This window comes from Peromyscus californicus, unplaced genomic scaffold (assembly GCF_007827085.1).
Source record: "Peromyscus californicus insignis strain IS unplaced genomic scaffold, ASM782708v3 Scaffold_5__1_contigs__length_169319896, whole genome shotgun sequence".
Lineage (NCBI taxonomy): Eukaryota > Metazoa > Chordata > Mammalia > Rodentia > Cricetidae > Peromyscus > Peromyscus californicus.
The window spans coordinates 34,131,848-34,153,437 of record NW_026294573.1 but is presented as its reverse complement, the minus strand read 5'-3'; the positions used below and the strand labels follow the sequence as shown (position 1 = coordinate 34,153,437).

Sequence of the window (21,590 nt, the reverse complement as noted above, 5' to 3'; positions counted from 1 at the left end):
CAACCAGTTTCTTAAGCTTGGCTGGTCAGGCTGCTTCTCCTGCCATGTTTGTGAATAATCTGACAACTCTGGCTTTTCATTAGTCTTAAATGAGTCCCAATCCTAGGATTGGTTGGGAATTTTCTCTTTTGAGAGAAGGCTTTGCTACACAGCCCAGAGTGGAATTCACTCTGTTAACACTGGCCTTGAATTTACAACACTCCTGCCTCAGCCTCTCAAATGCTGGTACAAGCATGCACCACCATGCCAGGCAGGCGCTGTTACATCTTTCAGACCTTTCTACTGGATTCACAGTTGTATTTTCTAAGTCCATTTCTTCAGTTATTACTCTAGATATGGTGGGTCTTTTGTTGTTGTATTTTGTTTCTGTTTGTTTGTTTATTTTGACAGGGGCTCTCTATTATATAGTTCTGGCTGTCTTGGAACTTGCTCTGTAGACCAGGCTGGCATCAACCTCACAGAGATACTCCTGCCTCTACCTCCTGATTGCTGGGATTAAAGGCATACACCACCATGCCCAACTACCTAAACGTACTATTCCATAAACCTCCCTCACCTTGTGAAACCATGCATAGGCATATGGGTGTTTTATTTGCGGGGGAAGGAGTGTGACAATAATTTATTCAATCTTTTACCAAGATTAGTAGCAACAAAAGAATAAAAAGGTAAGTTGAGTTGTATAAAATGAAAACCTTTTGCCCATCCAAGGACACTGTCAACAGAGTGAAGATCTGTGAAAAGTGCTGGAGAATATTCCTGGCGTCACACAAAGAGACAGACGTGAACGAGGCAAAAGGCCGCACAATGATCCACAGGGGTGAGCACACTCTGGCAGGGGGCCCTGAGTGTTCATCCTGAGGCAGGGTGGTGGGGGTGTTCCACTCTACAATCTCACTATCTGATTTGATAGGCTTGTTCACAATGGTGCAGGTGGAGGGTGTGACTGTCAATCTCAGGAATGCCTGGCATTCGGGGGTTGGATGAATAGGCATGGTTTCACAAGGTGAGGGAGGTTTATGGAGTAGTAGGTTTAGGTAGACTGGCCACGTTTGCTAGAAAAGACTGCTCACGGGGCTGGAGAGATGGCTCAGTGGTTAAGAGCACCTACTGCTCTTCCAGAGGTCCTGAGTTCAATTCCCAGCAACCACATGGTGGCTCACAACCACTTGCAATGAGATCTGGTTCCCTCTTCTGGCCTGCAGGGACACATGCAGGCAGAATACTGTATACAAAATAAATAAATAAATCTCTAAAAAAAAAAAAAAAAAAAAAAAAAAGAAAAGACTGCTCACAATTCGGAGGAGGAAGTATTTGAAAATCACCTGTCTCATAAGAAGTTAATATCCAGAAAGTTTACACTAGAAATTCCACAGTTAAAAAACACAGAAATCCCGTGTCTATAATCCCAGCACTTTGGGAGGCAGAGGTAGGTAGATTTCTGAGTTCGAGGCCATCCTGAACTACAGAGTGAGTTCCAGGACAGCCCAGGCTACACAGAGAAACCCTGTCTCCATCCTCAACCTCCTCCCCACTCCCGTGCACTTAAAAAAAAAAAAAAAAAAAAAAAAAAAAAAAAAAGAAATCCCACTGTTAAAAAGCAGCAATGGCTGGCTGAGTGTGGTGACTGAGTGTGGTGGTGGCACATGCCTTTGATCCCAGAACTCAAGGGGCAGAGGCAGGTAGATTCCTAAATTCAAGGACAGCCTGCTTTACACAGCAAATTTCAGGCCATCCAGAGTTGCATGATGAGACCTGGTCTCAAAAAACAAATAAATAGGGGGCTAGAGAGATAATAGGGGGCTGGAGAGGATGGCTCATTGGTTAAGAGAACTGGTTGTCTTCTAGAGGACTTGGGTTTGATTCTCAGCACTCACATGGTGGCTCATAACTGTCTGTTAATGTCAGTTCTAGGGGATTTGATGCCCTCTTCTGGCCTCCACGGGCACATGATATATAGAAATATGTGAATGCAAAACACCCATACACATAAAATAATAAAATAAAATTGAAAAAAAACCAATAAAACTAGTTACAAAAAGCATTGAATAGACAGTTTCATTATGTATGTAGCTTATAAACACATAAAATATACTTTATACTAGTCATAGGAAAGTAGAAATCAAAATTCTATGCACATTATGATCACTATTATAAAAAAAACCCTGAAAAACAGCAGGGGTTAGCTTATATTGCAGTAAAATGGAATGAAGCAGTTATACCTGTTTCATGGTTGAATCTCAAAAGTGTGTTAAGTGAAAGAAAACAGATGTGCAAACTTATGTATGATTCCATTTATATGAAATGTCCAGAAAAGAGACAGAAAGTAGGTAAGTGCTCTCCTAAACTGGATTTAATAAATAGAGTTCCCATTTTGCAAAAACAAAAGCAAGCCTAAATATTTATAGCCTAAACAGGATAGCCTCAGGTAGATCTGGATCAATATCTACCAGCCCCTTCTGTCTCCTCAAAAGGGCCTTTTATAGGAATGCCAAAGGGTGGAGCAAAAGACCTTCCCCTAGCACATGACTGTATTTTGAAGACCAAAGGAGAATGTGCCCTCAGTCTCTGATCCGGAAACTGCATTCTTATCCAGATTAGAAATGTGTAACTACCCACAAGATAAGTGCAAGAATGTTAATGGCATCAGAACTCATGGTAGCCCCAACTAGAAACAGCACAAATGCCCATCAGTAGAATGGACCAGTGTAGCATCAGTGGAATATTATAAAGGTCACTATAGGGAATAATGTGAGTGGGTCTGAGACTAAGCAAGAGAACAAACCGAAAGAATGGATATTGCAGACAAGATGGCTAAGAGGAAAGAGGCCCCTGCCCCAAGCCTGACAATTTGAGTTCAATGGTGGTGGCGACCCACACGGAAGAAGGAAAGAACCAATTCCTTCAAGCTGTTCTTTGACTTCCATATGTGTGCCTTAGCATGTCGCCTACATTTGCAAGCATACACAAAATAAAATTTTAATGTAATTTTAAAGTTTTTTTATTTTTTGAGACAAGATCTCTCTACATAGCCCTGGTTGTCTTGGAACTCACTATGTAGGCCAGGCTGGCCTCAAATCCACCTGCCTCTGCCTCCCAAGTGCTGGGATTAAAGGTGTGCAGCGTCATACCCATTCTAAAGATTTTGTTTTTTTAAAAACAATGCTGGGGCGGGGTGGTTGGAAAGATGGTTCAGTGGTTAAGAGCTCTGGCTGCTCTTGCAGAGGACCCAAGTTCAATTTCTAACACCCACATGGCAGCTCACTACTGTCTGTATACAACTCAGATTCCAGGAAATCTGATATCCTCTTCTGGCCTCTGCTGCCACCAGGCATGCACACAGCACACAGACATACATATAGGCAAACCACCCATACACATAACATAAAAATAAAATAAAATTTTAAATGAATGATATTGCATGTGGTCAGAACTCAGAAACAGTGTTCAAAGTAGGGTGGTGGTTATTTTTGGTGAGGAAGGAGGACCCAGAGTTAGGGCGAAGGAACAAATGGGTCTTCTGGGTGCTGGGACTCCTAGTGGCGAGTGGCACACAGTTCTGGGTTGTGCCTTTGGGGTGGGCCTGCCAAGCCTGTGTTTCCTGAAGACTTGGGGACACAGTAGCAGTAAGTCTTTACATGTTCACCTTTGAGTTTTTTTCCCCTTGGAACATGCCCCCAGATCACCCCAGTAATCCATGGCTACAATGGTCGTCTGAAGCCACGGCTCACCTAACTTTCTCTGTTCTCTCTCCTTCTCTTGGGGCTCCTTGGTTCTCCTCTGGATCTCCTCCAGGGACGCCCCCAGCCTCTGTGCTATGCATTCCACTTCCCTCAAGAGGCAGTTCTGAGGCTCTGCGTCTTCATTCTGACGCTGAAACGAAACTGCGTTAGTGATAAGCTAACAGTCAGCGTTCTCTGAAGACACGTGGCTCCGTCCACGCTTCAAGAACAGTAGAGGAAAGCAGCAAACAGCACTTCCACTCGTGTGCATGTCTTTGATTAGGTTGAACCAAACAAAATTACGGGTAATTGAGGGTTTTGTACTTGTAAAAAAACAATTTCACACGGTCCAAACCAACACGCTGACAGACTATGTTTACATGATCACAAAAACAAGCATAAACACATGTATCATTTGACACACCACTAATGTGAATGGTGCACTAAATAGTCTTTGTTTTTATTTGTTTTGTTAATTCCAAAGTATGTACACTCTTTTTAGAAAGAGTTGCTTTTAAAATTGTAATCATGTGTATGTGTGTGGGTGTGTGCACAGGCATGCAAGGGCTTGGAAGAGGCCACAGTATTCTATTGGAGCTGGAGTTACAAGGGGTTGTGAGCCGCCCAATGTGGGTGTTGGGAACTGAACCCCGGTCCTTTGCAAGAAGAGTACAACCACAGAGCTATCTCTCTATGTGCTGGCCTGCTGCCCCCAACACACGCGCACACACACACACACACACACACACACACACACACACACACACACGAGTTTTGCTCCATTTTATTTTGAGACAGGTCTTGACTATGTAGCCCTGGTTGGTTTGGAATTCATAGAGACCCATAGGCCTCTTCCTCCTGAGTGTTTGGAATTAAAGGCCACAATGCCTGGCCCCGGAGGATTCTTTTCAATATGGGGGACTAAACCCAGGATCTTTTGCATATTCTAGGCAAGCACTTGTCTCCGAGCTACATCCCTAGTCCTCTGTGATCCTTTAGAGGATGTAGCACACATTGTTGAAAATCTGATCCAGTTGATAAAGACTACCTATTATGTGACTTTTTCTCTTTCCCTAATTATGATGTTATTTTAATGTACAATTTGATCAACCTTACATTATGAATCTACATATCTTGATGTATTCAGACAGAAATTAGGTAAGCGCTGCCGTAGAGTTAGCCACCATCCTTAGGTAAAGGGATCTGATATTTACCTGGGCAAGGTATTTTTTAGTCTGCTGCCCAGTCTCCTGATGGTTCTGATGTTCTCTTTGCAAAGGCTGACGGATTTTCTCAGATTTCACCTTAACAAAATCAAGAAACAGAATTTGGTTCCTGCCTGTAGCAGGGGAGTGGACATGGGCAGACCTTCAGTACCCACATTAAAGCCAGGCCTGGCAGTGGGGAGTGGACATGGGCAGACCTTCAGTACCCACATTAAAGCCAGGCCTGGCAGTGGTGGAGCGGACATGGGCAGACCTTCAGTACCCACATTAAAGCCAGGCCTGGCAGTGGGGAGTGGACAAGGGTAGATCCCTGAAGCACACTGACTAGTTAGCCTAATCAAACCCAGTGAGCTCCAGGTTCAGAGATAGACCCTGCCTCAAAAGGTGGAAAGAGTAGGTAAGACCTTAACATGCACACAACACACACACACACACACACACACACACACACACACACACACACACACACAACACACACACACACACACACACACACACACACACACACACACACACACATGATGTCTACTTTTAAAAATAGTTGTGTTGAGTTTTAGTCCTATTAGTGGGTACAAAAGTTTCAGTTTATTCTGCTCTTCGTCAACACACCTGCTTACTGTTACGATGTAAATGTGAAATACCCCCTGCCCCCACTCCCCAGCTAGTGGGGCTGTGGACCCTTTGGGGCATGGCCAATAGTGGATAGACACAGCCGGTCAGGTCTAGCTCTTTGCTTCCTGACCCTCCAGGATGTGGACGCTGCTGTGCCCGCCCCCCCATTCCTCTGCTGCAGGTGGCGTTGCCCCAGAGAGCCTTCCTGAAGCCCGGAGACTTTAGTTTCTTCGGTGAGGTGTGTAACACAGCAACAGGAAAAGTAATAACGCGCACACACTAACATCCTCACAACCGCTCTACGGTAGTAGCTGAGTTCAGGTCAGATTAATAGGTGACGCAATCGAGCCTCGTGAAGTCAGCTTGTTCAAACACCTACAGCTGACAGAGGAAGGCCATCCCAATGCAAAGCCTTATTCTGAAGCATGTAGATTGACTTCCTGACATTTTAGTCAATTAGATTAGATGAATGAATGTTGCCCCAGTGAGCCTGCTTCTCACACAGTTATCTAGTTAATTCTAGAATACCTGGGGAAATTCTTTCTGGAGGCTACCGCTTGGGTGTCTTCGAGACTCCAGCATGGAGTTCATGAGTTCTGGGGCTGCTGCTAGTGTCCTCCTCTCTCCCAGAGAGCACTCGGTCTGTTTACTGCGGCTGCTCAGAGCTAGTCTAGACAAGCCTTCTTGACACATTTCTTTGGGTTCCCTTATTTGGGCTTCTGTTGAGAAGAAATAACAGAAAACTGTTAAAAGAACTGTAGGTAAATAACTATTTTTTTATAAAACATCAAGAAAGTTCTTAATTAGAGTTTAATAATTAATAAAAATAACACTCACATTGTCCTCCCCGCCCCCGGTCTTCCCAGGGTGTTTAAAAACTCTCAGAAACAATAACATAAGGGTGGGACATGGTGGCACACACCCAATCCCAGCATTTGAGGTGGAGGCAGGAGAATTATGAGTTTGAGGTCAGGCTGTGCCACATAGTGAGACCTTGTTCTAAAACAGAGAGAAAAGGGGCCGAGAGATAGCTCAACGGCTGAGGCATGCACTTCTCATCCAGAGGACCCGAGTTCTGGTCCCAGCACCCACGCAGGGCTGCTCACAACCATCTGTAACTCCTTCAGGAGACCTGATGCCCTATTCTGTCCGTTACTGGGACTCACACACAGGTGGTAGGCACACACACAAAAGTAAAAATAAAACTTTTGAAGAGAAAAAAAGGAAAGAAGGGGTAGAAAGGGAAGGAGAGATGAAAAGGATGAAGGGGAGTGGTGAAAGGAGGGAGGGAAGGAGGGAGGGAGGGGAGGAGGGAGGAGGGAGGGAGGGAGGGAAGGAGGAAGGAAGGAAGGGTGGGTAGGTGGTCTACAGTCCTCCCTGATCAGAGTCTCACAGAAACAGTAAGAACAGTGGGAAGCGGCTCCCAGGGTGTAGATAAACTCGTTGCCACCACAGTTTTTAATTTTTCACCAATTAAAGAGTAAGAGCACCTTTTAAGGTTTACTAGGGACTCCGGGTCTGAGTTAACTCACAGCTGTGCTGTTTCCTGAGCACAGGTGTACTCCAGATGTGGCGCTTTCCATCTTACAGAATTCAAGTGAAGCAGAAATACTAACGTTCCTCCTTAAGAGATGAAGACTGAGGCACCAAGAAGCCAATGACTTGCCCAAGGTCACTCAACAAATCCTGACACGGGCACTTCTCAAGATGACTGTCCCATACTCTGGCTTCCCAGTCCTCCAGCAAACCCCAAAGATCTAGTCCTCTGTCCTACTCCAGCCGTCCGTAGTAATCCCCTGGGCTCTGTCATTACCAGGAAGAGTAGCCGCTCTCGGGTCTGTTTCTGGCATTCTATTCTCTAATCATCCCTCCAGGACACTTCTAGAGGCTCAGTTTCAACCATAGTAGAAACTCTAACTCGTGAGCCTCAGACCCTTCCAAAGTCCCTTATCCTCTCCAGTTCTCATTCACTGAGTCAGAGTCTCACTATGTAGCCCAGGCTGGCCTCAAACTCCTGATCCTCCTGCCTCAGCCTCCCCAGTGCTGGGATTACAGGTGTGTGAACCACGTCTGGCTCATTTGCTTTTTCGCACAGCATAGAGCCAGGCCCGTGGTCATAATCCACGCACTGGGAATGCGCTCCTCCCTGCCTTTCTTTGCTTCCACGTTAGCTCTGAGCAAAGCCCTGGTTCACCTCGTCGCAACTCCCCGTCTCCTGCGCCTCGCTCCAGCAGCGCTGAGAACACAGCGTGGCCAGCGCGGCCAGCGCGGCTTGGAGTCTAGGTCTGCTCATCCCCAGTGAAGCCGTACTGCTGCCCGGCTGTCGTCCCGTGTCCCTGCAGGTCTGTTTTCACTCTGTGGAACTAGACTACTGATTCACACCCTCTCTCCTCAAGCCTCCATCACCTCCCCTTTCACTCTCCTCACCCTGCTTCTTGCTCTGCAAAGAACTTCCACACTTACCAAGTCCACCAACTCCTGCATTGTTTCCCCTTGAGAAAAATAATGAGCTGTCCTTATTCCCAAGGCAAAGCACTTTCTCTGTTCCCATGGACACTGGATCCCATTCTGTGTGTGTGTGGGGGGGGGTGAAGGGAGGAAGAGAGAGAGAGAGAGAGAGAGAGAGAGAGAGAGAGAGAGAGAGAGAGAGAGAGAGAGAAGAGAGAGAGAGAGAGACTCTATGTAGCCTTGGCTAGCCTGGAATCACTTCCAGACCATGCTGGCCTCGAACTCACAGAGATCTGCCTGCCTCTGCCTCCTGAGTGCTGGGATGAGAGGCATGCAGCACCATTGCTGGCCTCAAATGTTAGCCATTAATGCACCGGTTTAATGGAAGATGCTGAACCAACCCCAGGCGTCTTTACAATTGTGTGTCATTAGCCTCCTTTTGTTTCTTCCCTGTGCTTCCCTGTCATTTCTTCCCACTCACACTGCGTCCCCAGCCTCCCTACGCTGCTGCTCTAGGATAAAAGCACAGGAGTGGTCCTAGAGCAGCCAGGGGCAAGTGTGCATCTGCACTATCACACGTCACATACACAATGATAATCAATGGAATTTTAAAAATTAAAAATACGTGATTTTATATCCGTCCAGTGTGGGTTTACAATTTAATATGTTTAAATCTCAAAAAAAGCCTTAACAATATTATAAAGCTCAAAGAAGTGTTGGTTCTTCCTATAAAACATTTATAAGTGAAAGGAGTCTGCTGGAAGCTACAGTCTCCTAATTCTCTATTTTCAAGGAATTATTTTACTTACAGGATGTGCCTTATAGTGTTGACTTCAGTATCATTCAGCTTGCTTTAAAAGTTCTCTTTTTTGGGAAGGAACAACACTGAGGACTGAACCCTTGGCCTTGCTACTATGAGCCCCAGCCCCAGTCCCTAATAGAACTGTTTGACCTAATCCTTCTACTACTACTAATTTTTCTTACTTTGAAAATAATAATCCCCCCTGTTGGGGATCTCTCCTGGAGCTGCCCTCTCCAAACCCTGCCCCTGAGAATGCCCCCCATGCCGTGGCTCCACCCCTGGAGGGCATTTAAGGTCCAGCCCAAGACTCTCGCCTGTAGCTTTCCCTCGTGGCTTCTCCTCTTCCCCTGGACCACCCAGGAATGCTCTGCTCAGATTAAACCTAGATTTGCCAATTTGGCCTGATCTGATTTATTACATTGCCGGCATTATTCACTACCGGGGAGGATTGAGACTTTTCACGCCCCAAACAAAAATTTTAAGAAGAAATCATACTGTATATCATCTTACACCATGACAATGGATCAAATATCTGCTGCTTTAGGGGCTGGAGAGCTCAGAAGCTAGAGGCACAGATGGCTCTTGCAGAGGATGTGGGCTCAGCTCCCAGCACCCACATGGCAGCTCACAATGTGGTGGTTTGAATAAGAATGACCCCCATAGGCTCATAGATTGGAATGCTTGGTCATCAGGAAGTGATGTGACTTGAGAAGGATTAGGAGGTGTGGCCTTCTCGGAGGGAAGTGCGTCACTGGGGGCGGGCTTTGAGGTCTCAGATGCTCAAGGCTGGCCCAGTGTCACTCTCTCTTCCTGTTGCCTGCTGATCTAGATGTAGAACTCTCAGCTACCTCTTCAGCACCAGTCTTTCTGCCATAATGATGATGGACTAAACCTCTGAAACTGTAACCAAGCCCCAGTTAAATATTTTCCTTTATAAGAGTTGCTGTGGTTGTGGTATCTCTTGACAGCAACAGAAACCCTAAGACAAGGAGACATTCTGCACTGCTTCCAGGAAGTGCTCTTTAGGGGCCGGAATTCCTCCTCCTTGTTCCTTCCTATTTCTTCTTGCTGGAATTCAAATATGGTAGCTGAAACCTGAGTAGGCATTCTGATGCCATCAAATGGAAACCACATGCTATGGAGAAAAAAAATAACCCAAAAAGAAGAAACCTGGACCTCTTACGGTTCCAAGATGCAGCCTACAAAGTATGGGCAACTTTCTTTTTAAATATATTTGCAAGTGTATATGTGTGAGTGCAGGCACATGCATTCCACACACGTGTAAGGTGATCAGAGGACAATTTCAGGGAGTCAGTTATCTCTTTCCACTGTGCTGAGGCAGGGTCTCTCTTGTTTTCACTGTTCTGCCTACTTTGGGCTAGTTGGCCTGTGGGCTTCTGTCTCTACTTCCCATCTCACCACAGCAGTGCTGGGATTATAGATGCAAGCCATTGTTAGCATTCAGACCCACCCCTTGGGGAGCTGCCAATACACAGGCAATGCCTTGGCCATCTCATGATGCTGACTACGTCGTGCGCTCATTGTGGTCTCTCTGCGCATGTGCGCTATCCCCTTATTAAATATGGGACCCCGCCCACCTTCTGTCTCTTCTGGCTTCTCAGTCCCCTTGCCCGCACTCTTTCCTTGTCTTTCTCTGTCTCTCCCCCCTCTTACCTTCTCTCTCTCCTTCTCTCTCTTCCCATGAGGCTGCTGTGTGCTCCCTTTCTCTCTCTCCTCACCACTAATAAAACTCTCCTCGTGAGCGCTGTCTGCATGGCGTGTCCCGCTGTGGGGCACCTTGGCTCCAACTCGCCAAGGCCTGTCTCCCTCCGTTTTACAAAAGCCATGGCACCCAGGTTTTCCGCGGGTTCTGCAGATCACACCTGCTAAGCCATCCAACAGCCCACCTTCTCTTTCTTTTTTTTTTTTTTTTTTTTTTTTTTTTGGTTTTTCGAGACAGGGTTTCTCTGTGTAGCTTTGCGCCTTTCCTGGAACTCACTTGGTAGTCCAGGCTGGCCTCGAACTCACAGAGATCCGCCTGGCTCTGCCTCCCGAGTGCTGGGATTAAAGGCGTGCGCCACCACCGCCCGGCCCACCTTCTCTTTCACATCAGTTGTTTTCCCTGAGGATTCCTGCATGGGAGGCAAGCACTCTGTTGCGGAGCTATACTCCCCACCCACGCAAGCCGTTATTGCCTTGTGCTTCCTGTCACTCACAGCCAGTTAGTTCCTTTCCACCTCAAGGACGTTATTGAAAGGATAAGCTATAAAGCCAGCAGATGTGGTAGTCCACACCTGTAATTCCTTAGACGGTAGAAACAGAAAAGCAGGGACTCAAGCTCCGCTAACCCCGAGTTCTAATCATCCTGCTTCTACCTTCTAAGTGCTCAGGGACAGCCTGGCTCATGAGAATCTTACCTTTTTTTTTTTCTTGGACCGGCTCTCAGCATGTGGCCGTGACTAGCATGGAACTAACTCCCTGTGTAGCCCAGGCTGGCCTTGAATTTAGAGTTCTACCTGCCTGTCTCTTGTGCTGAGATTAAAGCCACCACGCCTGGCTTCCTGATGCACTTATGTGTGGGTTTCTCTGTGAATCCTTCCCTCAGCAGGGCATTCTTTGCTGCTGCTCATCAGCAAGGCTTCAAGCCCCAAGCCTACACATCATTTCAGGAGAGGTCAATGCTTCGTTTCTCTCTGCTCAAACTTTTGAGAACTTTGGTTAATTACTCAATGAACTGGGCCCTCCTCCACGTGTATAGTTCTCATTCAGTGAGTTGTAGGTGGAAATGGGCTGGAAGCAAGAGTACAGATATGGTCCCTCCGGTCTAACGTTCAAGAGAGGACGGGGTGGAGGATGCAAGCTCTGACAAACAGGACACGGTGGAAGGGCAATACGAAGTGGGTGGACTCAGATCCGTGCATGTCCACTTGTCAGTGGAACAACTCAGCTTGGATAATCCGTTTCCCCCTCTATCTTCTGTAGTCCATAGTCATAATCACCAATGCTACAGTGATACAGCCTGGGTGTCATCCTCAACTCCTCCCCATTCCTCTTACCATCGCACAGTCTCCGAATCTGTAGCTTCTAGCCCTCTTCTCACTTCCTGATTCACCTTCTCCATGCTTGCTGGCTTAGCACAGGCGCTCATGATGTGCTCAGAAGAGCACAGCAGCGTTTGCAACTCACGTTGCTGCCGCCATGCTGGCTCCATCCAATCTGCACTCTGTCCAGCCCCCAGCAGGCTCATTCTGAACGCGCATCACTTGCTGCTTCATGTATGCATGGCTTTCAGGAGGAGTCCTAACCCCTTGGCTTGGCACCCGAGATTCTCTCCAGCCTGGTTCCTGCCTGCCTCTCTCACGTCATCTTCTGATCCTCTTCAGCATTGGGCTTTCATGCCACCTGGCCACTGCTCCCACCTCGGTGTCCCTCTACCTGGGGTGGTGTGAGGACATCCCAGAACAGTATTTTCTCCCCAAGTGAACTCAGATTTGGTGGTTGAGAAATCTTAAAATTCTAACACAGCAGATCTTGAGTTAGTAAAAACACGTCCTTTGAATTATAAATTCTCTGATATTTAAACTGTACCTCAACTTGCCCCCATTTAACAAAGTAAATGAGTATAGTCTTCTCTACAAAGTGGATACCGAAGTAATGGTCATTCAGCATCTTAGGCAAGTATATCCTGAGATGTTTTTAGTCCTCTAAAACCTCCCACATACGAAGGACGAGGTGGTGAGCCAAAGGAAGTGTCAGTAAACAGACAGTAATAACGAATTGTTAATGGAGAAAGGGCAAACAGCATAGGTTTGTTCTTTATTCTCTCCTAGCAGGCACTCTAACTACAACAGAGGGACCAGGGCCTCACTTTCTCGCTCTGAGTAAATGAATGGTCTGGGATCATGTGGTCTTTAAGTGACTGCTAATGAACAAACAAACACCACAGCCACCAACTGGAACAGCCAATCATTTGACTTGAAAACCTAACCTTCCTCCTTCTGTAGAAATGTAATAGAAAATGCATACCCTTGAACCCAAGAATATGATTTATAGTTGTTTCAATTCCTAATAAAATACACTGTTTAAAAGTTGAAAACAATGTAGCAATGTGAGAAATGCTTAACACATAAATTAAGAGAAAGATAAAGAAAAATGTACACCATCAATATGTAAAACGCATGTGAACTGAGACTGAGTAGGATATAAAAAGCCACCACTGGGGACATTAGGATGGTTTTTTTTTTGGCCCTGGCACCATTCACATGGGATCATTCTTTGTTCTGAGGGATGTTCTGCAGGAGATGTACCACAGCAGCCCCGGCCTCTGCTGACTAGGGGCCAGTAGCACACACCCAGCTGTGACTCCATGCCTTGCAAATGCCTCACCCCACTCCCTGGTTTGGAACTGTTCCGGGAGGGAAAAAGCTGTACTTTAGCCCTGTTATACTGCTTGTTCAACACATACTGGAGGAGGAAGCATCTTGTAAAAGAACCTAGTGGCCTCTGTGTGTTTCCCAAGGAATTCTACTTAGTTTTATTTGATGTGAAAAATTAGAAAAGCTGAAGAACTTTTTCCCTTTCTAATTTAGTACAGAGAACTGAAGTTTTCAGCATTTGTAAATCAGTCCTGCTTCAATTGGTCTAAGAGATCAAAATATTGCTATAACCCCCAAAGTATCTGTTTAAAATGTAAACTTATCGGTCCTCAAACATAGGTCTACATTTAAACCTGAATGCCAAAAAAGTAATTAGTCAGAGCCAATGAGCAATGCATATTATGAAGTTATGAGTTAAATCATACTTTCCAGGCTAAAAGAAATTTTCACTGGATCTAAATTACCCCCATTTTGTACTAAGAACTTCTGTATTCATCTTTGGGGGGGGGCATTGGGCCTGCTTCTTTGCCAAAAATATCTATCTTAAGTTGCTCTTGCTTGGTTTTCTTCACTAAAATTATTTTCTAATTTAGAAACTTAAAGAAAAGAAGACACGAACAATTTCAAGGATCCCCACTCTAGCAAATCCCACCTTCCCTGGGTATTGGATGTCCATTGGCCTAAAAGTCAAAATTCTGTTATGCGAATTTTTTTTTTTTTTTTTTTTTTTTTTGGTTTTTCGAGACAGGGTTTCTCTGTGTAGCTTTGCGCCTTTCCTGGAACTCACTCTGTAGACCATGCTGGCCTCGAACTCACAGAGATCCTCCTGCCTCTGCCTCCCAAGTGCTGGGATTAAAGGCGTGCGCCACCACCGCCCGGCTGCGATCATTTTTGAACGACATTATTACAAGTATAAACACATTACCCAAATTTATGTCTAACATAGTACTTAACAAGGAACAACTTTCGTATATGGGATGTGTGCATGTGGCTGACAATAAGTCCAAATCTGACATTTACTTTCTATTTTCAAAACACAACAGGTTTGCAACAGTCTAATGTATGTATTTGCAACGTTTACTTTTCCCATTTCAAGTTCACCCAGGACAGAGAGCTTGCAACAGTGCAGAGAAATGGAAAATCTTCACAGTGACTGCAGGGCTGGAGAATGAGAAATGTGCAGTCATGCAAAGCCCTGCGGTAGGGAAACGGAAGTAGGTGGCCAATAGATGACAGAGTGGTGGAGACACAGGGACATTCAACAATGCACAGCGTGGACAGGGAAGGGTGGAGATGGTTGCGGGATGAATAGGATAAGGGAACCGGTGCTCGGATGGTGAGAGAAGTGGATGGAGTTGAAGGCTGAAAGGCAGAAGGCAACTGACTTGATGACCTCGGATGCCGCTGTTACCAATGGCCTGCAGAGCTTCATCCGGATGCAAGGCTGCGCGTGACGAAGCTGGTCCCACAGTCCTTTCCCTCAGCTCACGAGCAGGGGACGGCTGAGTTTCCGGGGCCTTTGCGACTATGGAGACCTTCAGGGACAGTCACCTCCGGATGTCAACTAGAGAGAAGCACGCCTCTCCAGGGCGAAACGCGACCCAGCCGGGCACACCAAAGCCCTCCAGCCTGTGCGAAGGAGCGAACCGGGAAGCCGGAAAGATCCAGAAAATGCACCCCGGGAAGAGCAGGTCCGTCTTCGACCTGAAGTGGACTTAGGGCTGCCGCCGAGGATTGCCCTAAGTGCGCGCAGAATAGCTGGGGGCGCTCAGCTACAGCCTACCAGTGTTGTCATGGCAACCACGCTCAGCAGGGGACGCACAAGCTCGCATCCGGCCGGAGCCATGGAGACTGCGCACGCTGTGGGGACTAGAGGCCGTCTTTCCTGTGGTGACTGTTGTTACAACGTACACCATTGGCCTCCAGGATCTACGATCTACGCCATTGGCTCGGGTGGCAGCTGTAACCATAGCAACAATGTGCCGCGTCTATATAACTAACTTGACACAGGGTTCTAGTCCTCTGTTTCCTATACTCTTTGTATTTATTTTTCTGTAAGTGATTTCAAAAATTGGGCGTGAGGGTCAACGCCTGTTAATTCCAGCATAATAGGGTGAAGTAGAATTGAGTTTGGAGCCAGCTTGTGTTACATAGTAAAGTCCAGTGTAGCCTGAGCTATAGAGTGAAACCTTGCCTTTAAAAAGAAAAATTATTAAGGCAGGATACTATGCATGCCAGTAATTCTGAATTTAGGACCAGATTAGCCTTAACCACTAGAGTACCTAATTTCGACACTCTTGGACCTAGCCAGTTATTGTGAAAAATGCAGAAACTGGGCTTGACCAGAATTACCACAAAGGCTGGAACCCTTCAGAAAACCTAAGCACTGATAGCTGTTTGGCTTCTTGCTTATGTAATGCAGAATAAAGTTTTTAAAGATGTATTTATGTGCATGTGTCTTTGCCTTGACGAGTTTATGTGCACCACATGCACACCAGAGCCCAAGAAGGTCAAAAGAGGACACCAGATGTGGACCTGGAGTTATAGCTCTTGTGAGGCCTCTTATGGGTGCTGGGAACCAATCTTGGGCCCTCTTCAAGAGCAGCAAATGCTAGTAACCAGAGCCCCAAAGTAAACATCTTTAATGATACATTTTTAGCATAGGCTCAACTTAAATCTTCAGATGTTCTTTGTAAGATTCCAGGTGCTTGTTAAAGTTGAATTTTGCTCTTTTTGGAGGCCTTTGCTTTGCTGGTACCCCAAACACCACTTACATTTCTTGGTTTTACTGTTAACCTCTCCTGGATCATCTGGTACCACCATCCAGATAGCACCCGCTATTTTCTGTGTTAGAATGCTCCCCTCTACCATGACCCATAGCCCACTTTCATTTATCAGCTTCAGTCTGGGAAAGGTTCCTTGGTCCTCCTATCTAGATCAAATGCTTTCCTGTTTGCCTTTGTTGACTCATGACCCCTTTTGCAAGCATTTCCACCTGCTAAAACACACACACACACACACACACACACACACACACATTCCTGGAACTTCTACCTAGGTAAATACTGTTTTTAAGCACTGGAACAGATAATAAATGGAAGGAATAGCACTGAGTCCATACAATAGGATAGTGGTTATTTCAGAGCTTTAATAAAACAATCCGGAATACCACCTTGAAGATCACCTAGTTCTAGCAGCATATATCCCAATATACAGAGGTGAGTCAGCACCCCCAGGCTATGGGAGTGGAGAGGAAAATCAATCCTTTACAACACTGTACCAGAGTTGAAGCCTGTTGTTTTGGAGGTTTTGCCAACCAGACCTAAAGTTCATCTCCACTGTGTGCTCCAAGAGACTGCTTTCACTCCTGACTGCAGCACCGGCCTCCTGTGCTGGAGGCCAAACTTCCAAGTGGAATTGTGTCTACTCACCTTGCCACTGCTGTTTACTGCCTCCTCAGTAGGACTTCAGGCTCCCCTTCACAACCCCATGAGCTGACTGTAAGGCAGGCTTTTGCAATGCTGTGGATTACACCCAGGGCCTGCACCACCCTTCCCAACCCCATGAGCTGACTGTAAGGCAGGCTTTTGCAGTGCTGTGGATCACACCCAGGGCCTGCACCACCAGTCCCTAAATCAAACATTTATGTAGAACACTATCGAGTTCTACATAATTAATGGCATTTCCCTCCCAACTGCATTCATGACTATTCTATGGATCATTTACTGGATTTTTATGCACTAGGCATACAGTCTTACTCCAAAACAGCAGTGAGAACTTCTCAGGGACTCAATGATCTTAGCCTAATCCTCTGAGAAAAACAGTAACTGCACCAACTTCCTGAGTGTAAAATGTCAGACAAGGGACTAATGGTCTACCTCCAGTGTTGCTTTATCCCCACATTGTAGTAAGTTGTAGAGATTAGCAGTCACTGTATCTGGGTCGACATTAAAATGAATAGTTTTCTAGAAGTACTTTGACCTTGAAGAGTCCTTGTGGAAAAGAGTGATTGTTTTCCGTGATTTGTGGAACTGTTTTACTGAAGGGGCTTTGTTGCCTTCCCATGACTTAGGTCACAAGATCCCCCAGGCACACCCGAGGCTCTCGTGTATTGCAAATGATACATAATAAAGGACTTTGCGTTGTCAAGTGCCTACATTTATGAAGCTAATAGAAGGTCCAGCTGGCTGACCAAGCCCCACACTCTTTACTACACTGTACCAAGTCCCTCAGGGCACAAGTATTGATTTAGCTCCTGTTGGGCCCCAAGTGGAAGGCTGGTAATTACCTGAAGAACAGATCTACAATATTTGAAAAGTGTTACTTAAATATGGAATAAATCTAGGACAAGAGGCAAAAAAGTAAATGCAGGAAGGTTTGTGATCTTCAGTCTATCTTTAGGGAAGTGTGTGCCTTATTCCTGTTTTAGTAAAAGTGTATTTTAAAAAGAAAGATCATGCTGAATTCCCAGCACCCACAGGGAGGCTCACAACCTCTGGAACTGGAGTACAGAGAATCTGATCCCCTTTTCTAGCCTCCAAAGGTACTGTATACGATGGCACATAGACACAAATGCACGCAGAAATGCTCAAACACATAAAATAAAAATAACTAAATCTTAAAAACAAAAACAAAAAAACCCACCCTTTCCATGTGTCGGTTTGTGGGCACATACTTTATTATTGCACTTAAATTTTTGTACATCCAGTTCCCGAATGAGACGTTGTTTATTCATCTTTTAAACCCTCAAAGCTCACACAGGCCCTGGCACATGGTAGGCACTTGATAAATACCTGATCTTCAGAGCATGACCACTCATGCGTCCTCGATCCTCCTATTTGTACAGTAGGCCGACATTCAGTTTAAGTCCCCTACATCTGTTCTGAAGAACACAAAATCCCAGTCGGCTTTGTAAAAAGTGAAAAACAGTTCTTGTTCCATTTCCAAATCAAGAGGTGTGTGTCAAGCAGTTCAGTCAGAAACAAAATACCGACATTATTTGCCTGCACACTGTTTCCTCATTGTCTGTATCCTTAGCAAAGGATTCATCCTACTTCCTGTCAGTTATAAGAACCCTGGTTGGGACGCTAGGCGAGCGCTTCCTTCAGTGTTTGTCACATATAAACGCCGTGTGTCGCGACCGAAGGTCCTCCACTATCTTCTCCTCTATCACCACGCCTTTGGCGATTTCATCCTCGGACAGCAGTAACTTGGTTTCTGAGTCTTTGGTGACGATAACCACAAAGGACTGTATTGACTCGAGGATGTTGGCCACCACCACCTGATGCTGATAAACCTCCAAAGCATTCCGAGCACGATTAATGATGATGGCGGGGTCAGTTTCCAGCTTAAAGGAAACTATAAAGGCTTTGGGAGCCCAATCTTTAACCAGGGGAGAGAGCATTTTGGGCACCATCTTCATCGTTATCTGTGTGGGAGAGAGCACACAAAGTTTAATAAGTAAACAGTGGTCAGTCCCCGCCAGGACTCTAAGCAATCAGGGACCGACTTCTGCCTCAGTGTAAATGGGATTTCTCATTGTGTAACTTCTTGGAGCACACTAAAACGCCTAAGACTAGGTTCTGTGGGGCTCATGATGCCTAAATTCAAGGCCTGACACCTACTCTGGGGTAAAATACGTTTCCTGGACCTGTACTATTCTGTCATCTCACCACAGTTCCCCAAACATCCCTTTTATTTTGCTATCGTTATGACTTTTGAAGACAGGGTCTCACTATGCAGCCCTGGCTGACCTAGACAGAACGTGGTATGTGAACCAGGCTGGCTGCAAACTCAGATCTACCTGTTTCTGTCTCCAGAGTGCTGGGATTAGGGGTGGGAAGTGACGCCATGCCCAGCACTCCCTTTAACTCATTTCAACATTTGTAAGTCTTTCAGCATCTTACACATTGTATTTTGATCATGTTCATCTCTCTTTTTAATGACAGTCTGAAGATAAACAAATGTAATCCACTCGTGGAAACGTTACTTTGGCAGAAGTCCATTAATACTGGGTTTTAAACTTCTCCATCTAAAATATGCCAAATCACTGGAGTGGCTACTGGTTTCTACTTACATTTTTCCCCCCTCATTTGTCAACTACAGGTATAAATACAACAATCACAACAGACCAGTGAGGACACAACTGACTTGGTCTTCACTTGACTCAAGTTCCTGCCCTGTTTCCTAAACCCTTGTATAACCAAAGGGGAGTACGGAGCTATTCTCTCTCTTCTCAAGATACTGTTAAAGAGTATGCGGCCTCTTAGCAAGTGAGACAGGAATCCCATCCAAGCTCCCACTTTGTCCATCTGCTTGGCATTTATCACCAGTTCACCGGTGTACAGCAGCAGGGATTCCACTCCCCTCAAGAGTGTGAGCAGTGCTAGCAACTGCTAGTGTACTTCTCCTCATCTCTAGGTACTACCACAGTACTCGACACACAGGAGGTGCTCCAAAATGTGTAAGTAAACTGTCCCAAAGGTGCCCTTCCAATAGGTTCATCTATAAACTACTTATCCAATAAATGTGTATGAATTCCCTCAGGTTCCAAGGCACCAAATCACCTTAAATTCTCAGCCACGACACTATCCTCTCATACCTTTTCCTTAAACTATACTAACCCCTATTTATCCACTCTATTTCCTACCTCATTTTTCAAAATGCTAGAATATTCTTTACAAACAAAACTTTTTATTTTTATTTGAGATGGGGTCTCACTGTGCTGCCCTGGCTGGCCTGGAACTCACTCACTATGTAGACCAGGCTGGCCTTGAACTCACGGAGATCATCTGTAACTGAAGGGCTGCAATGAAGGGAATGTGTCACTAAGCCCAAACAGAAACTGTTATCTCTTTCTTCCACCGAAGTGCCTCTGGCCTTCACAAGATAAAGTCCAAGGGTCTTAAGAAGGAATCCAAGCCCGGTCGTGGTTGGTGGCACATGCCTTTAATCCCACCACTAGGGAGGCAGAGGCAGGTGGATCTCTGTAAATTCGAAGCCAGCCTGGTCTACAGAGGGAGTTCCAGGACAGGCACCAAAACTACACAGAGAAACCCTGTCTTGAAAAACAAAACAAAAAACCAACAACAAACAAAAAACCCAAAAAACAAAAACCAAAGTTGTCCCCCCCACCCCCAGGAAAAGGCAAGCTGCCTCTTCAGCCTTCCAAAGCACTTCATTTCACAGAACATTACCCAGTTGCAAACTCCCACTTGTAACTCCACTTGGAATGACCTTCCCCCGCTTTAGTATACCCATCTTCTGATCAGTCATCTCCAGGAGAACTTGACTCCCCCATCTCACTACCCCGAGACCTGACTGCTCTGTGTACATACCTCCACTACAGCATTTATCATTCTGATTTGTGATTATGGCTGGTGTCCAGGCCCTCGCTAGATTGTGAGGTCCTTGACGGAGGGCAGTGTCTTATTCATCTCTGTATTCCCAGTGCCTAGCTCATACAGAATGCAGAAAGGCCATCTCCAGATCAAGAGGAAAGCAACCCAAGACTGGTTATAGGGGGTCAGATCTCTGGAAGAGAGCCCATCACCTGCAGTGGGCCACCAGATGAGTGGATCTTGTGTTCAGGCATTTCGGAGACAGGAATATAGAAATCTGACACTGCCGCAGCCAGGTAAAACATCGCAGAAGAGCCTGTAAAGAAAACCAGAGTCTAAGAAACCGGGGAAGGGCATGGGGTCTGTTCCTTTTCAATCCGGGTTCCCTGGCTGTGGGATAAGCAGCAAGCATGAGAGAAAGAGGCTGGAAGAATGGTTCTACCTCCAAGAGACCTTTGGATTCCTTACAGCACTCACCTAGTGGGTTGAGAGCCAGAGCCGCAGCCTGCAGTAGATGCAGGTAGTCCGCCAAAGTGGTAAACTCCACTGCCAGGAAGGTGCCGGCAGCAGCTGCCTCTTGGTAGCTCTGCAATGCTGCAGCAAAGCCCGGGAGTGCATTCTCTTCGGCCTCCAGACTCAGTTTCCCCGACTGGGCTGGGCCAGAAGGCCGCAGGGCCGACAGCCAGGTCTGCGGCGGGAAGCGGTGGGCATAGGGGAAGGCCGAGCGCGCTCGGTACAAGAACAGGACCCCGTAACCCGCAGCCAGGAAGACTTCGGCCGACGCTGCCCCGCGTCGCCCGCTGCTGAAGTTGTCCAGAAAGCGCACGGCTCGCGCTTCCAAGGGGACCTTGGTGCCTCCCGACGTGACCAGCACCACCCGCCGGCCCTGCGCGCCCAGCCTGGCCGCAAAGCGAGCCATAACCTCTGCCCAGCGCGCAGCACCCTCGGGTCGCGGCAAGTCCGCGACCAGGTCCATTTCCGCCATCTGCAAGCTAGAGTCACTTGCACGCAGGAACCACCGCGTCCCGGCACGCCGGCCGCTGGCGCCACGCCCCCTTCCGGATTCC

General features: G+C 46.4%; 2 protein-coding genes across 13 annotated transcripts in view; both read right to left on the bottom strand.

Annotated features, from left to right (window-relative positions):
- Ccdc30 (coiled-coil domain containing 30) overlaps positions 1 to 15,620 on the bottom strand; it is a 96,421-nt gene extending 80,801 nt beyond the window's left edge. For 3 of the 11 annotated variants that reach the window (XM_052715004.1, XM_052715006.1, XM_052715008.1), the window contains exons 1-3: positions 14,569 to 15,619; positions 6,086 to 6,276; positions 3,729 to 3,870 (exon numbers count right to left, since the gene is read on the bottom strand). In XM_052715004.1, coding sequence (XP_052570964.1) covers positions 3,729 to 3,870; positions 6,086 to 6,250 — 307 coding nt within the window. In that variant the 5' untranslated portion in view covers positions 6,251 to 6,276; positions 14,569 to 15,619. Of the gene's footprint in view, positions 1 to 3,728; positions 3,871 to 6,085; positions 6,277 to 14,568 lie in introns of those variants that run through there. The other 8 variants (XM_052715001.1, XM_052715007.1, XM_052715002.1 and 5 more) reach the window with 7 other exon arrangements.
- Positions 15,621 to 17,839: 2,219 nt separating this feature from the next.
- On the bottom strand, positions 17,840 to 21,518 carry Ppcs (phosphopantothenoylcysteine synthetase). Of its 2 annotated transcripts, XM_052716369.1 has the most exons (3): positions 21,001 to 21,518; positions 20,736 to 20,839; positions 17,840 to 18,611 (listed from the first exon to the last, which is right to left on the bottom strand). In XM_052716369.1, the coding sequence occupies exons 1-3, from the start codon at positions 21,506 to 21,508 to the stop codon at positions 18,288 to 18,290; spliced, it is 936 nt and encodes a 311-aa protein (XP_052572329.1). In that variant the 5' UTR covers positions 21,509 to 21,518; the 3' UTR covers positions 17,840 to 18,287. The 2 variants fall into 2 exon arrangements, with proteins under 2 accessions (XP_052572329.1, XP_052572330.1); XM_052716370.1 differs by lacking the exons at positions 20,736 to 20,839; positions 21,001 to 21,518 and adding an exon at positions 20,521 to 20,709.
- Positions 21,519 to 21,590: the final 72 nt, after the last annotated feature.

Bases quoted from the DNA above. Each gene is read 5' to 3' on its own strand.
- Ppcs (XM_052716369.1), bottom strand. From the start codon at position 21,508: ATGGCGGAAATGGACCTGGTCGCGGACTTGCCGCGACCCGAGGGTGCT. The intron at 20,840-21,000 runs GTGAGTGCTGTA...TTTTCTTTACAG, and splicing joins TCTGGCTCTCAACCCACTAG to GCTCTTCTGCGATGTTTTAC. The intron at 18,612-20,735 runs GTGATGGGCTCT...TCTCCCACACAG, and splicing joins CATCTGGTGGCCCACTGCAG to ATAACGATGAAGATGGTGCC.